The following is a 17453-nucleotide window of genomic DNA, read 5'->3' on the forward strand; positions in this document are numbered from 1 at the left end:
TAGGCTCTTCTCAGTTGTTTTCTTTTATTGTATATCAATTTTATTTACTGTTATAACCAAATATCTAGCATTGAGTCGCTAATTGAAAGTCCTTCCATGGCTTATACCTGGGGCTTTTCAGCATCCAATACAGTCATAACTTAACAATGATGATGTGGTTTGCTCTCTTCTCAATGCAAAACAGAACAAACACTATGAATGTTATGACTATAGTCCATGTACTAAAACAGATTAAGATGGCTTTTACCGACTACAATTTAAGCCTGAAATATTATTCATGGATAATTTCTGTTCTAGTATAGGTGCCTAAAATTTTTCTTTCATTTAAAAAAATGTCATGGGCAGTGACCCAACATTTGAATTCTGAATGCTGGATCATCACCCCCACTGCACTTTTGGATGTTGGCAGGTATAATAGTAATAAAGAAGATAGAGCTAAAGTGTCACATACTGTCAGTAAAAATACATAGTCAAAGCATTTAGTTCCTTAAATAGAACAGTTGCAGAATATGTATTTTTGTCTGACAGTACATATAATCTTGGGTTCATTGATTCTGATTGGAGCATAAAATTCATTATGGATAGGGCACTAATGGAATTAAGTAACAAACCTGCCATATAATAGTGCAAAAGGGGGATTACAAAATGTCCAAAATGGTATTACTTGTAAACTACATTTTGAATTTTGCTGAAAGTTAATTATTAATTTACCCCTGTCCATCCATCTGGATTACACATGATCATGGCTTGTCCAGCTATCTCCTTGTGCACTTTTTGAACTACATCTGAAATATTTTACAGGTTATTTCTACACATGATGAAGGTGTGCAGGGCCAAAGGATTTTGATTTTCGTGAAATTTTTATGGAAATTGGTGATAGTTACACTTAGTCATTTTACTGAGAAACAGGGCTATATGGCTTGTCCGGCTATCTCCTCGTACAGTTTTTGAACTACATCTAAAATATTTTACAGGTTATTTCTACACATGATGAAGGTGTGCAGGACCAAAGGATCTTGATTTTCATGAAATATTAAGGAACTGGGTGATAGTTAGACTTTGTTATTTTTGTCAGAAATATATCCCAAGCAACAAAGTTAGGGATTTGTTATGGGGGTATTAACATTTTTTATGTGTCCATTAATATGCCCATCGGTCCCCTTTTTCTCATTGCAACTAATCTGACACTACCAAACAGAATTTCATGACACTATGTGGCCAGGATACAATATGTAGATATGCATATATTTAGGAATTTCTGATCCCCAAATTGATCCCCAGACCATGAGTAGCACAAGCCTTGGAAGGATTTCTGAATCTGCACAATATGTCTTCATACAAAAATAAACATGTTCTTAATTTGGCAAAGCTAGCGAGTGGGGGCATCATTAGTGTCTTACAGACACATTTGATTTCTTAATAAAATAAAAAAATCACTACTAACAAGTGAGGTGGGGGCTCCTGTGATAAACAGGGCTTCCAGTTTTTATGGTACTAAACAACCTTTAAAGATTAAAAATAAACCATCAATCTGTTCTCATGTTATCATCTGGAAACTGTTAGGGGACAAACAGATGGACCAACACACCACTTTATTTTTACAGGAAGACTAAAGTATTTTTGAAGTACTATCATTTAGAACAGTTGGCAGACATTTTCAAATTAATGGGGAAATCAGCCATTCATCTGCAGAGATGTAAGTCAACTACTTTAATAATGAGCTTAAATTAAAATAAATAACACATATCAGTTGTTTATGATTGTTGCACCTATGTTTTTAATACTATTTTTGATGGATAAAAACAAAACAAAACATTTGGTAGGTAAATAAAATAAAGTAGAATAGAGTCAACATATGTACATTTCTTAAAAGTGTATTTAAATTTAAAACTTTGGTATATCAGCAAACAAAAATAAAATCAATTTATACAATTACATATAAAAATTGAAAATACAGCACACAAGAAAAACTGAAAATACAGCACACAAGAAAAACTGAAAATACAGCATATAAGAAAAATTGAAAATACAGCACACAAGAAAAACTGAAAATATAGCATATAAGAAAAATTGAAAATACAGCACGCAAGAAAAAAATGAAAATACAGCATAACAAGAAAAAACAATGAAAATACAGCATACAAGAAAAAGATGAAAATACAGCATGACAGGAAAAGAAATGAAAATACAGCATACAAGAAAAAAATGATTAATACAGCATACAAGAAAAAATGAAAATACAGCACACACGAAAAAAATGAAAATACAGCATACAAGAAAAACTGAAAATACAGCATACACCAGGTGCTCTGAAAGGGCAAGCATGTCCTGCTCTGCTAGCAGCACTTATCATATTACAAGTAAGTAAAACCTCACAGTTGTAAAATTTTATGGTATGTAAAACTGGTAAGAAGCAAGATCTTACTGAAGATATCTTTTCTCATCTGTAAGATAGAAATTTCATCAAACTGTCAATCAAATTGAAATGATGGCCATAAAGCTTCTGTAGTGATGATATAAGTCTGAGCATGCCCTTTGTTTTAGAAGTTTATTGTTGGTTTCCTGGCTTTAAATTAAAAAAAAATCATTCCATTAAAATGAAATGGATTATTTTTCTTTTAGTGGTGAGAGGATTTCTTGGACGATGTGAATACAAGAGGAAGATTGCTAAAGCAAAACAAGATGCTATGAGAATAAAACATCTACTTGAAACTGCTCAAAATCTGAGTATTGACCTCGGTAATAAACTACAGGTGGCACAAACTAATGACCAGAAAATACCTAAAGGTAGGTTGTAAATACTGCTCAAGAAATAAACAACTTGACTTTCTTCTTCATTTTACTTTGTTTGTATAGAAAACTACTAATTTATACAAGAAAATTATGATGCAGATGTTAGTTATTTATTTAAAGTAAATTGAATGAAGATGTCATAGCTTGTGACCACTTTTATAGCTTGTGACCACTTTGATACTTTTTCATATTTTTATGAGATGTTTTTACATGTTGTACTATAACTAAAGAACTCCTTGTTTAATAACTTCAAACTTTAAGCAATTCTTTGTCATGATGATCTAACAGTCTGTATACTTTTTTTGTGAAAATTCCAGATATAGTTTCTGAGTTGTAAGGCTTTATTTAAAAAATGTTGGAGGATCAAGATTTACATGTTATCCAACACTTTGGAAATGGCATGTTGGATTTACATTAAACTATTCATAGTTGTATCGTGCCATTGTTTAAAGTCTGTCTAGATTTTGATGAAATTCCTATTTTCTTATTGAAGTTATCTGACTTATGCATATTTTTATGGAATTTTTTTTTCACGTGTCATACTGTAACTCCATCATTGGAACAGGGGTACCATGTGCCCATGATGTAGTCACGTGTCCTACTGTAACTCCATCATTGGAACAGGGGGACCATGTGCCCATGATGTAGTCATGTGTCATACTGTAACTCCATCATTGGAACAGGGGGACCATGTGCCCATGATGTAGTCACGTGTCCTACTGTAACTCCATCATTAGAACAGGGGTACCATGTGCCCATGATGTAGTCACGTGACCTACTGTAACTCCATCATTGGAACAGGGGTACCATGTGCCCATGATGTAGTCACGTGACCTACTGTAACTCCATCATTGGAACAGGGGTACCATGTGCCCATGATGTAGTCACGTGTCCTACTGTAACTCCATCATTGGAACAGTGGTACCATGTGCCCATGATGTAGTTGTTTAACAGATGACTTTTTCGTTTTTGAAGCTTTGCAGATATTCATCTGTAGTAAATTGAGTTTACCTTTGCAAATACAGGTTGCCAGATAAATGGATATTTGTGACAAAAAAACTATAGTTGGACGTCCACAAAGCTTTAAATACAAAAAGGTTATCTCTATTCTAATGAAATTATTCTAAATGAGGTGTGAAGCATTAAATCTTATCTTTCATTCATTCAATTAGGGTCCTCTTTGACCCACATTGACCACTTTTAGTGCAAAGAAAGTAGTTTCTTAAGAGATTTGGAATTTACCTTAGGGTTTAGTAATCTTGGTTAATAGGGAATTAAAATAAGCCAATTTGGAAGTGAAAAATTCATTTAATCACTATGAATACTCTAGAAAATCGTTATAATCTTCATTGACTATTACTAGGTTAGCCATTTTTATTGTTATGCAAATTATCTTGACTGCACATAATTTTTGAATTGACTACAACAATTATATTGAGAATTTTATGCTTGACCAAAGCCAATGAAGAGTCTTGTTTTATGATAGTTGCATTAGAATTAGGGTTATATTAAGAAGGGTTTCACTGTATATTAGTTAAGTTTGAAAAAAAAAATTTGGAGAGATCTGAATGACATTTTCATTTTTTTCAGCATTCTTTGGTGTTTATGAAGAAAGTGATCTTCCACCATACATACCAATATTCACTTCAGATGTGATCTCAGTTCAGCCCTCTCTAAGAAGTTACGAACAACCGGCATCGACTACACAAGTCAGGGAAATGGGTACACAGGTAAGTTTCAATATTGAACACTGCTTATAGGAATGCTGTCATACAATAAATAAACATACATGTAAAATTGTCTATGAAGAAATGAAGTAGTTTTTTTAAGCCATGCTTAACAGTGATATAGCCAAAAGACAGCTATGTTTGGCTAAAAATAGAAATGTATTTCCAACTGCAGCCAATATAAGAACTGAGGGGTTGATTTTTTTCAAATGAATCATTCGAAATAAGTGGAGGGACAGTTTCAATATAACCTGACACTTACAATTCCTTTGTTCATGAACTTACCACAAGATCAAAGAAAATTTGAGAAACATTGCATTAAATCAATTTTGTTTTTAGGCAAGTGATTCAGAGTCTGAGTTTTCAGATGATGAGTTTAAGCCTATATCATCGACAAACTTTGGACCTCCAGGGACAAAACATGCCACTATACGATGGTTTAAAGAGACTCAGACACAACAGGTGTATGATCCAGTTAATGCTGATGGTAACTTTATAGCAGAATGGTTCCATGGTGTCATCAGTAGAAGGTAATTTGATATGTAAAAGTTAATTTCAGATGTCATCTCAGGGACATCAACTAACAAGGATTGTTTGCAACAATTTACATTTGCTCATAACTCATGTACCATTCAGGAAGTGTTAAGTGCATCTAAAGACTGTTGAATTGCATTACTTGGTCAAAAATAAAAAAAATAAAAAAACAGACCTTATCATTTTGAAATTTCTAATCGATTTCAGTTCAAATTAAGATTTGATCCATAGATTTTGGTCCAATCGACAAGATTTATCACAAATCACATGAAGTTATTTTGTTAAGTGTAAGTATTTGTAAGAATCAGACAAAATGGGAAAAAATCAGAAACATGCATGTCAAAAACCCACAGATCTGACAATATAATTTCACTCATGGATGTATCATTGGATTTGGTCAGAAATTTTTCAATAGAATCTAAAAAAAAATGAGGTTTTTGTTTTTGACAGAGTTATCTGACTTTGAAATGTTCATTTTCAGTGCATTTCTATGAAATTGTAACTCAGTGGTCCAGCATGATATGAAAAATCTGAAAATCTTGTCTGTTTTCCTTGATTTTGATGGTGCAAAAGGCAAATTACACTATCTAAATGATGTGTTTTTTCATACTATGTTTCACCTACTGCCTGATTCTTACAGGGACTGAAACTTAAGTATTTGCATCTTACTACCAACAGACTCATAAACAATACCGTAGTTCTTTTTTCATTTACATGTAGTTTTTTATTATTTGAGCATTTTGCAATTTTGATATATGTTTGTTTTTTTTTTATGGATTTGATTTTAATTCAATTAATTCTGTATAGTATGTAGACGCAGTAAGAACAGGAAATTGTCAGGTTTTATTTAGTTAGAAAGATTTAATAGATGAGAGAGGCTTTAAAGGTTTTAGCTCACATGATGTTGATGATGCTGAGCTACGTGTAACAATCTTGTCCATGAAAAGAACTTCATTGTTATTGTGTTTAATGTAATCAATAAATGTTTAAATTTTCAGGGATTCAGAGAGGCTGTTGAAGAGTCAACAAGTAGGATGTTTCCTGGTTAGAGTTAGTGAGAGTAGATTCGGTTACACCTTGTCATTCAGGTAACTTACTTAGTAAAGTCCGAGGCAGGGCTTTAGCATTAGTTTTTGCATTCATTCTACATTTCCGAAGAACACCAAAAAAAAACACTTTTGTTTGCCTTGTTGGATTTTAATGAAATTCACAAAGATGAAAGTACTGACAAAAAGACACTTATTGATTTTTAATTGTGAAAAGCAAGGTTGCTGTTTCTCAAAAGAGATATTGATATGACAATGGGTTTCTACTACATGATACTGGTTTGCCTCATAAAATGTTCCTAGCTATATCTGGAAGATTTACTGATCTAATTTCATAATACAGAGGTTCTAATGGTGTTTAAAATACAATACAAATGAGAACAGTTGGCAGTTTTCTATCATATCATCTTTATCATAAATATGTTTTTTTGAGTTAAAAAAAAACTAAATCATTTTTATATTTTGTAGATTGATATTCTGTGATTTATCATTAAAAATGAATTATATTTTTGGTACAGAGCAAAGGAAAGAGCCAGACATTATATGATAGATCAACTTCCCAATAAAAAGTTTCTTATCATAGGAGAGCAAAAAGTCCATAGAACATTAAAAGATTTGGTGGAGTATCATAAAAAGGTTAGAAGTGATCATGGGTTCATGTACAAGGTATTATTACTCAGATCAAGCCCTGTGATATGATTTAAGTTTAGAAGTGATCATGGGTTCATGTAAGAGGTAGTATCACTCAGTTCAAGCCCTATGATATGATTTGTTTAGAAGTGATCATGGGTTCATGTAAGAGGTAGTATCACTCAGTTCAAGCCCTATGATATAATTTATGTTCTCTAATGAGGATTTTAAGTTTATCTTTAGTTTCTCAAATTTCATTATTTTTATGGAAGTAGACACAGTTTGTAAGTTGATAAAGCCAACCTACTGGGTGTAGCACCTTGAAAGTACATAAAAAGTAGATTATTTTGTGAACTTCTACTAATTAGCTACAGCTTAGTCCATACATTGATTATTTCAACAATCTTTGCCTTCAAAATGTTTACAAAAGCAGTTAAGACAAGCAATACTTTTGTTTGGTAACGCCTATCCACGCACAAGAAAGACATTTAGACACAAAAGAAGTTAATTTGACTTCGTATCAAAAATGTGGAAAGACACAAAATCCCAACCCTCCCTCCCGCAATACAAAAGAAGTCAATTATTTGTGGAATTAAGTAACAAGGCAACAGGTAAGTGACGGTGACTCTTTTTTTTTTTTTTATAGAAAATTAATATTGGTTTCCTTTTTCATATTGTGTCTTTATAAAGAAATTCATTTTGGTTGGGTTTTTTTTTCAGAATAAATTATCCAACTGGGATGGATTATTATCAGTACCATGTGGTCAGGTATGTATGAAAGAAACTGTTCTTAAAAGATAATATAGTTAATTTACATAAATGTCTAATAACTCTGTGATGTTGTTGGCCATATCTTTTTTTTATAGTTGGGAGTTGTCCTACAAAATCTTGTTGTTTTTTTTTACTTAATTTTTTTAAGAGGATATTAAAAGAATAAGAGGTCATATATAGTAATTCATTGTAATTTTGAACAGAAACAACATATCTCTCCAAGGACTACTAATTTGGTAATAGTGTATCTTTATTTGGAATTATTTTTGAGCATTTTGTTTTACATACATTAGTATTAGGAAACTTTCATTAGGGGAAACAGCCTTATTTTGGAAGTAATTTAAGGCAAACAATATCACTGTTAAGTACAATACCAACAAGTTAAAGATTTTTAGAGTTATATTTTAAAATCTTCTACCTTAATCAATATGGTTTAAATGGCATTGGTAGCAAATCATTTCTACATCATGGTAAATGCTTGAAAGGTTAACTTGGTTTTGAAAAGACTATGGTATGTTATCTGTCTTACACGATTTCTAGTAGTCCTGTGTATATTTTACAGGAGCATGGTGAATGTGATTACCAGGAACTGATGGGAGAAAACTTTTACTTCTGTCTGGAGAAAGAAGAGCAGGTAAGGATATTCTGTTGATGAAATAAAGGGGAATAATTTGAATGTCGAAGTTGATCTTCATGTGAATGAATAATATTGTAACTTTCATATTGAGGATTAAATTCTGATTGTTATTTAATAATGCATGTTTAGTAAGTATTCATTGAAGTAAATGCAGTAAATGTAGTATGTTAATTTAGAAATAATTTTCTTTCTTTTCATTGCTAAAAATGTAACTTGTTCAGACACATATTTTATAATTTTCACCTTTACTGAAATGAACTTTTTTTCTTGTTATCTTGAAAAGTAATCATAATATTTAGTGCTTAAAATCACAAAAAAAAGCAATAATAAATGCACTTATACCATTTCTGACTAATCAGTTCTGGTTCACATGAGAATTTTATTAACATGTTAGTCTACAATGATTTCAGTCTCCTCCAAGTATTCGCAGACATTCAGCCTTATCAGTAAGATATAGCTAGGTGACCTTAGCACCAATAACCATGCTAGCGCTTCTTTCTAGCTGTTCTTTATTTTTATTTCCAATAGCATCCACAGCTGATTTGTTCTGCATTTACTGGTAGTTAATTTTATTGTTTATTTCTCATCTGGGCAAGATAGGATATTTTCCAGAAACTAACTTGGTACTGTTACATCATTATCATAGATCAATCTGCAGTCCGCAGTTCAAATAATACCAAACTTAATAAGGCTTTGATGAAGGGAAAATTCCAAATTAAATTTTGACTTTAATTGACTAGAAATCAAATTATAATGATTGTTTTTAATTTTGGACAAAGTTATGCTTGCATAACCAACTTAAGGGCAATTTACGCTTGCTCAAGAAATACCCGAAAGTTTATTTCCAATAACCTGGTCAAAAATCAAAACAATCCTTCAATGTTGAATGCAGAATAAAATGTAATAACATAAAGGACTATAAAAACAGTGAATTGTTACAGCAAGTTCTATAGTTAACTTAGCAGATGGAGATCTTCCCTTGATGGAATGACCATTACCTAAGGAATGACCAACTCTGTTCCCTGAAATTAAGTATATTACTCACTGTAATTATACCTGTTGGATAGATTTCCAATTTTTAATCATGTACTTCATAGATTTAGTTTTCATTTTTGACTGAAGCAATTCATTGTCTAAATTCATATTTTGTCTTGGTTGTTAATCAGCTGGTTTACCATTTGATAATAATTTTGTCTCTCCTTTTTGGTTTTAAATTGTTTTTTGTTTAATTGCTCTGTGTTGTAATATAAGGCTGTAGTAGGTTTTTATGCCACCACTATTTCACCAATTTCATTTAGATTCAATTAGCATGCTATTTTAGTTAAGTGAACTTGTGTATGCCTGGCTAAAAGACTATTTAAGTAGTACTATTCTAACTATAAATGATCATGTCATGTTATTTTTTGAAATGTTTGCAATAAAATTTAGATCTTCAAGAAGCTCACTTGTGCTCAGGCTAAACAAAGGGAGGCTAAAAAAATTTAAATATGAGTTCAAAAAGTAGAAATTTGGAGAAAAAAGTTTGGTACTGATAGCAAAGCATGTGTCAATCTTAGTTCTGTAATAGTATGGATTACTTCCCTTGGGGATCAGGTCCTACAATATTTTACTGAGATTGAATTTAATAATGTTTTCCACTAGCTATAAAACAAGTACTGAAAATTTACACTCAGGTTTTTAGTCTCGCTTAATGTAAGTTTCTAAGGTAATTTCTGAGCTGAACTTAAAATACATATAGATTTTATCAAGGGGAAATAATTTCTGCTGGCAAAATTGAATTCTAACTTGCATTTAGCAAATATTTCCCATTTAATTTGATCGCCTGAATATAACTGAAATATTGCTGCTCAGGCGTTAAACCCCAACAATCAATCTACCCTTAAATTTTATCACTGTTTCAATGGATCAACACCTTATTACGTGTATTGATTTGTGGGCTCTTTGACACAAATGGTCAGGGGCTGCCCATTATAATATATTTCATTTCCTCTTTACAGTGTATCTATACCATTACATGTTTTGAGAAATACTAGTCCATCACTGGCCCTTGATAAAGAAAACAGAAAATGGAGTCTAAGATCCATCTAAGTTTTATGCTTTATTATGCTATTTTTATTTCAAGTAATGTTCAGGACTAAGTGCTTATTTTTTGCCTAGCATTATGCACTGTATGATATTAAAGTTATTTAAAGTACCTGAAATTGGTATTCAGTTAGTGGAACATGAAATTACTACTTATTGTTTACCAACTTGTGGTGAGAACAACAATGGCTTTTCTGTATTATCTAATCCACAATGTTTAATCTTAACTTAAAAGCACCTATACATATAACAATAATGAAAATTTTCAGAAAGGGAACAGGATAACTAAAAATCCAGCACCTAAACATGATCAGAAGAGAAAGACTCAGCCACCTGCTCCTCCTGTTGAGAATATCCCTCACCGCCATTCCCATGCAGCTCCACCCATTCCCCAGAGGAACTACACACAGACAGGTGACAGACAATCCTTAGCTAATGGTAGACCTTTAACAAAGAGACCAGCCTATCAGAGATTACTCCAGAACCAGGTAGTCATTTCATATTTTTAATACTCATCTAAGAACTGTAATAAGGGAATCTTTTTGATGTGATCAATTTACTTTTCTGCAGTTTAAAATTCACAGTCTTTCCCTAAATTATGGTAACATATTCTTGACAGTTTTGTTTTGGCTTAACAGCACTTACTGTGAAAATAAATCTGCTGCAAAAATTTCAGTTTATAGTTGTTGATAAGCATTCTGAAAAGTGAGTGTATAAAGTGAAAACTATCTAAACCTAACCCCATTTGGACAGTTTACCAGCCCATGAGGGTTCAAAATACATTTAAATTGATATAAAGGGAATATTTAAAGTACTGGTCAAGTAAGATCTGTTAGGACAGTGTTTCACTATAATATTGGAACAAGAGTTAGAAAAAAAAATATACACTTTCTAGTTTCCAATCCATGGTCAGTTCATTATAGGCATAGGTAAAAGATATTCAAATTGACAGGGTTTTAAGCGTCCTTGACTACCCTAACGGGTCTCGCATGGACGGTGAGAAATATTAAAACATTTGCAATTGTGTTTCAAGAGTCTGGCAAGAAGGACAGGAGATTAGATGGAATGTACCTTGAATAAAAATGTGAATTTATTGATAAGGATGTCAAGAGCAAAATTATACACAAGGAAACATGTACTCAAAGCTTACTTTGTAGAAGACAATAATGTTATACAGTTTATTTTTGGCAAAAATCAACACTGAAAGGCAATGGATGGTGTTGTGAAGTTATCATTGTAGGTATTAATTCTTCCAACAAAACACTTATTAAGTGATCTGGTTTAAAGTCCTTCCTGTGAATATTATCAATCTTATTTCTTTTTCATTTTTTTCAGAACAATCAGCATGGATATCATTGAAGACTGCTTTTGTAGACTATTAAAGGGTCTTTTCTAACTAAATATAACAGTCAGTGTAAAGGAACAATTTTCACAATCATAGTATACTGAATTATATTACAAGTTACTTATGGTTACTGAATTTTGTATATCAATATAGTTTTCACTTCATAGATCTACAATGTTAAGTCTCCTATCACCACTTACAGCGAGTTGAAAAGAACTAGTTCCAATTTCAATACAAATATTGGTAGGCTACTAAGTACATATGTAGTTTAAATAGCTCTCTAGGTAGAAATCTGCCCTACATTATACCAATGTGTCCTACTTAACTACTGCAGAACACCTGTGTGACCTTTTGTACGCAGCCTTTTAAGTTTGAATAGCTGTCAGTTATGATGAGCCTAACCTCTAAATGTCAAGGTTTTCACTCAGTGTTTTTGTTTCACTAGTATGTTAAACTGATATTTTTAGTTGGTCTGCTTTCAGTGACTTTTGATTTAGATGAGAGCATTCTCCTAAATTACATGGGGATTCTTCCTGTGTAACTTCATTCACAGAAAAAAGAACACTACATATATTTTAGTGCGAAGTTTCCAAAGTTTGCAGATATTTAGTATCTTTTTTTTATGAAATTTTATTTTTATTATAAAGTTTGCATCAAAAGATCTTTAGGCCGATGTATTACAAAGAAAATTTAGTCAGCATGCCTTTTTTTTCTTTATGTGTATATGCATCCATCTCACCCATAGTCAAGAGACTTAAACATGACAATGTAAGATTAGTCTCGTATACTGCTTGTGGTCTTATTGTTTTATATTATACGTTGTGTTTCTGTATATTTTCATGTTACATTGTGTTTAAGTCGCAATGTAAAAGATCTCCTCTAGTTTAATTGGCATAGCTATTGCTTTGGCTTCCACATGCAATCGTATCATTTTGAAAGCTTCCAATTTTTATTGTACTAGGTTATAGTCCAAGCCTACAGTTTTGTCTTCCTTATAGTAACAGACCAAAGATAAAATTTTTGCCATTTGAACATATTGTTACAGGTTTTTTAACACCCAGGTATCATTAAAACCAAAACCAGATATATTTTATATAAACTACCATGTTGAATATGTTCTAAATATTAAATAATTTATGATAGGATGCTGGTTTATTCTATATTATTTGTAAGCATTAAAAGTAGCCAAAACATAAGTTCTATCCTTACATGTTTTTCTACTGAAATTGTGGTATATTTGTAGTACTAAGCTGATTTCATGCATAAAAGAATTGTGGTAAATTGTTGTTTAGTTAATTTTGATTTTGTTTTAAGAATTATTAGGGTAATCACAGTACATGTATATTTGATATGAATTGTAGCTGCACTCAATTTCCCCACCACAGGTTTTTAGATCTAGAAGGCAACAGAAACAAAGTGCACATTTAATAACTGGCAAACTAATTTTGTGGCTATATAGAAGTCACTTTGTTCATCTATCATATACATCACAATTCATTAGCTATTCAATGGCTTCAGTGAATCTTTATATGAATTTGTAAAGGGAGATAATTCAACTTGAAGTTTCATTTGTTGTAAATAGGAGCATAACTGTACTGAGCTCACTAACAGATCTGTTTGTCTATGGAAAGTAGTGAAGGTAGATGAAGAATACGCTGGTGTATCACATCCTTGAAGATGAACAGGGTACCAAATGGTATTTTTATACCTAGCCCCTTCATTATGCGATATACCCTCCAAATAGTTGGGTGTCTGTCTCTGATGGTTTACAGTAGATATTGAAGGATTTTGTATAGCTATTGATTATCATAAAATACAAATCAAGTTTGAATTTCAGTTTGTTAAACATTATTTTTCACTTAAGGTACATGTATGGCCATTTGAAGTTGTTTTTTTGCCCTCAGTCTTTTGCAAAGTGGTTGGGTAGTATTTAATGTCTCATTAAAGTGCCCTATTATTACAATATTTTTGCTGGATTATCAATTGTATCATCAGAACCAGGAAGCAAAAATGATCAGTAACTCAAATATGACATGATGGAAAAAATGAAACGTAAGTGGATATAAATTCTTTATATTTATTAATACTTGGTTCTTTTATCATTAAAGGTTGAAGTGGGTGTTCCCAACATTATCAAATTTTCACTTATCATCAAATGATATAAAATTGTAAATAATACTCTTAGTGAAATAGTTTTTATTATTTGGAATAAATAGATTAGGGCCACTTTTTCTAGGATTCTGTTGACAAGTGGGATCAGTTCTATAAATCTGACTTTTCATTGACATCTGTAGGAAAAAACCCTAAATCTTACAAAAATACAAAAATCTCCAGCATCTGCAAAACTAATATAAGGTAAAATACAGAAATTTGCTTTGAAAATTGTGAAAAGGGATTATCAACATTATTGCTGAAAATTGAACTCTTTCAGTCAAGTAATTCCTAATGAACCACTTTTTCAACCATTTTTGATAATAATTTAACAAAAACATTGGACAAGGTTGATTATAAGGTGCTTTAAGGTTAAAGTGTAACTTATGGTTAAAAAAATTAAAAACATGAAAAGTACATCTGATGTTGCTTAACACGACATAATTCCTAGGTGGTGGCTGTACCCAGCAGGCTAGGCAGTTTTCTTGTTTAATTTGATGCATGTGTAAAATGAAATAATTTCAAGGTTGACATGAACAAAAATGTTTTGATCCAAAGCAATTTACCAAGCCCCTATCAATTTCAAATGGTGCCCCTAAAGTCATTTCTGATTTTCAATAAACATTTAAGTCTTATATTTTTTCAAAGGACAGCTCTTATTTTTACACTTCAGTGTTACATTGTACAATATCTCATGTTCCAGGGTTACTCAAATGGCCCAATATATATATATACTAGACTTGTAACATATTCAAACTGCCTAATTATAGCATTAACTGGTGAGTACTTTTCTATGAACAAAATACTGGGAATGTAGGCCTCTTCTGGATATTTCATTGATTTGGAAATTAATTTGGACATTAGTTATAACAAATCTGTCAATTATGACCTTAGGAACTTTTACAATATAATGAAAAATCATTATTTTTGTTGTTTTGCCCTTTCAAAGCATACAGCATACTTAAAGGTGTGTTTACGTTTGTTGAAGACTTTTTTTGTGATCTCTGAAAGTATTTGTGTTACACCAGTACACTGGTGTATTTGTTGCATTTTACCATAGCCATTCTTTTTTAATGGTAATTTTAGTGATTGCAACATCATATGAAAGGCATTTTGTATAATCTTTAAGGGTTTTGATAAAGGTATTGCTCAAGTTCCCCCGGTGCGGGGGGTATTCTATTAGTAGGTTGTTCAGTAGTTGGGTTTTGACTTGTCAGTCTAACCCTCATATATACTGAATGAAAGCTTTATTACTGACAGGTGCTATGGTTGTTTATTGTTACAGAAGGATAATAATGTAAACTCTGCTATTCATAGATTGTTGTTATTTTCTTGAGTCATTTCAATGTATTTGTTGTATTAACAAACTTCTTTCTATAATTTTGCATAAATAAAGAGATTATCTTTTGTTTTACATCATTTCTATTTATTAACCAAAATACTGTAACAGTAACATAAACAAATTTAATTTTCAAGCTTGCATTTCACACACATTACTTCTAAGAAATGGACAGATATAAGATTGAGATCTTAGGATTAAGTGAGGTGAGATGGAATTCATCTGGTCTGACAAGTATCAACTCCAGTCACACAATTGTATACTCTGGAAACACCAACCTAGACGATCCACAAGAGAAGGGAGTTGCATTCCTAATGACAAGAAATTCTAAAAAGGCATTACTGGTGTGGAATCCCATATCATCTAGAATTATAACAGCCAGATTCAACTCTAGGTTCCAAAACACAACCATCATCCAAGTATATGCACCAAGAAACGATGCTGAAGAAGATGACAAAGAGGACTTGTATCATTCCTTGCACACCACCATAGATAAAATACCAAAAAGAGATGTAATATTACTAATGGGCAATTTAAATGCCAAGGTGGGATCAGATAGAGAAGGAAGAGAGAGAGAAATTGGCCCACATGGAGTAGGACAAATGAACGAAAATGGGGAGCTTTTTGCAGACTTCAGTGTTGTCAATAACCTAGTTATAGGAGGGACTCTTTTTCCGCATAACCTAGTTATAGGAGGGACTCTTTTTCCTCATAAGAACTGTCACAAACTTACATGGGTGTCACCAGCTGGAAATGCTGCAAACCAGATTGATGATATCGCTATCTCCCAATGATGGAGATAATCTTTGGAAGATGTAAGGGTAAAAAGAGGAGCAGATATAGCATTAGACCATCATCTAGTAAAAAAGCATATCCATCTTAAGCTCTCACCCATAAAAAAGATAGAAAGCAAACGAAAGAAATGTTGCTAAGCTGAAAGAACAAACTGTAAGAGATTCTTTCCAACTTTCTCTCCAAAATAGATTTACTGCTCTTGAAGATGTAGAGACTGAGGATGATAACATCAACTTAACATGGGAAAGAACAAAGCAGGCAGTAATAGAGACATGTCAAGAAACTCTTGGATACATATAGCACAAACATAAATATTGGATGTCAGATAATATCTGGAGTAAGATCGAAGAAAGAAAATGTAAAGAGAAACAACTGAACGCCACCACGAAACAACAAACAAGACAAGCACAAGAATTATACATAGAAAAGGATAAAGAGGTTAAAAAGGGCTGCAAAGATGACAAGAAAAAAACATGTGGAACAACTTGCAGAAGCAGCAGAAACCGCTTACAGCAAAGGAGACATTAAGACTCTTTACAACATCACACGTCAACTGAGTGGCAGAACATTCAATACTGACACACCTGTACAAGATAAGAATGGAAACACATTCACAAAACCTGAACAATTGAAACGTTGGAAAGAACATTTCGAAGAAGTCCTGAATAGACCTCCTCCTACAGATCCACCAACTGTAGAATATGAACAAGATCTGAGGATTAAGACAAAGCAAATAACTAGAACAGAGGTAACCACTGCAATTAAACATCTGAAAAATGGCAAAACAGGCGGAATAGACAACATCCCTCCTAAGCAATGAAAGCATTAGATTCTATCTCGATCGACTAATTTCACCATCTTTTGAACAGAATATGGGAGGAAGAACAAATACCCGAGAACTGGAGCAGAGGAATCTTGGTAAAACTTCCTAAAAAGGGAGACAGGACTATATGTGGAAACTGGAGAGGTATAACTATGCTTTTCATCCCTAGCAAAGTACTATGCCATATCATCTATTGATAAAATACTGCGAGATGAACAAGCCGGTTTCAGACAGGAAAGATCATGTACTGACCAAATTGCCACCTTAAGAATCATTATAGAACAAACCATTGAATGGCAGACATCACCATACCTTACATTTATTGATTTTGAGAAGGCATTTTTTGGATAGTATAGACCATCAAGTACTATGGAACATTCTCAGACACTATGGTATTCCAGAGAAAATTATATCCATCATTCGTCAGCTCTCTGAATGATTCACTTGTCAAGTTATCCACAGCGGGAACCTAACAGATTCTTTTCCAGTGTCTACAGGAGTTCGACAAGGATGCCTCCTCTCTCCTCTTCTCTTTTTGATGGTCATAGATTGGGTCAGCAAAATATCTTACAGTCAAACTATGGGACTTAAATGGACCTTACAATCATGTCTTGAAGACCTTGACTCTGCCGATGATATTTGCCAACTTTCACATCGCCACCAAGACTCGCAAGAACAGGCCTCCAACCTAGAATCAAATGCCAAAAAGGTTGGACTATACATCAACTCAACAAAGACAAAATCTATGAGGATCAATGCTAAAAGCAAAAATAAAACCCA

General features: G+C 32.6%; 2 protein-coding genes across 3 annotated transcripts in view; both read left to right on the forward strand.

The window, feature by feature from the left end:
* LOC148622321 (myosin-IIIb-like) overlaps window positions 1–15130 on the forward strand; it is a 45888-nt gene extending 30758 nt beyond the window's left edge. Inside the window, exons 20-30 of one of the 2 annotated variants that reach the window (XM_088572140.1) lie at window positions 1605–1696; window positions 2623–2787; window positions 4384–4523; window positions 4860–5050; window positions 6053–6142; window positions 6619–6736; window positions 7451–7498; window positions 8064–8135; window positions 8549–8584; window positions 10490–10708; window positions 11556–15130. In XM_088572140.1, the coding sequence (XP_088428266.1) occupies window positions 1605–1696; window positions 2623–2787; window positions 4384–4523; window positions 4860–5050; window positions 6053–6142; window positions 6619–6736; window positions 7451–7498; window positions 8064–8135; window positions 8549–8584; window positions 10490–10708; window positions 11556–11579 (1195 nt within the window). In that variant the 3' untranslated portion in view covers window positions 11580–15130. The remainder of the gene's footprint in view (window positions 1–1604; window positions 1697–2622; window positions 2788–4383; window positions 4524–4859; window positions 5051–6052; window positions 6143–6618; window positions 6737–7450; window positions 7499–8063; window positions 8136–8548; window positions 8585–10489; window positions 10709–11555) is intronic. The other variant, XM_088572141.1, reaches the window with a different exon arrangement.
* A 92-nt stretch (window positions 15131–15222) lies between these two features.
* On the forward strand, window positions 15223–15849 carry LOC148622322 (protein CFDP2-like). The gene has a single exon (XM_088574118.1). It carries the CDS (start codon window positions 15223–15225, stop codon window positions 15847–15849), a length of 627 nt encoding a protein of 208 aa, XP_088430244.1.
* The last annotated feature ends 1604 nt before the right edge of the window (window positions 15850–17453 follow it).

Source organism: Perna viridis, chromosome 3, assembly GCF_037379345.1.
Source record: "Perna viridis isolate PV_CMFRI_1.1 ecotype Kerala chromosome 3, ASM3737934v1, whole genome shotgun sequence".
NCBI lineage: Eukaryota > Metazoa > Mollusca > Bivalvia > Mytilida > Mytilidae > Perna > Perna viridis.

What these genes read in the sequence shown, in the direction of transcription:
- LOC148622322 (XM_088574118.1), top strand. Translation starts at nt 15,223, where the DNA reads ATGGACAGATATAAGATTGAGATCTTAGGATTAAGTGAGGTGAGATGG.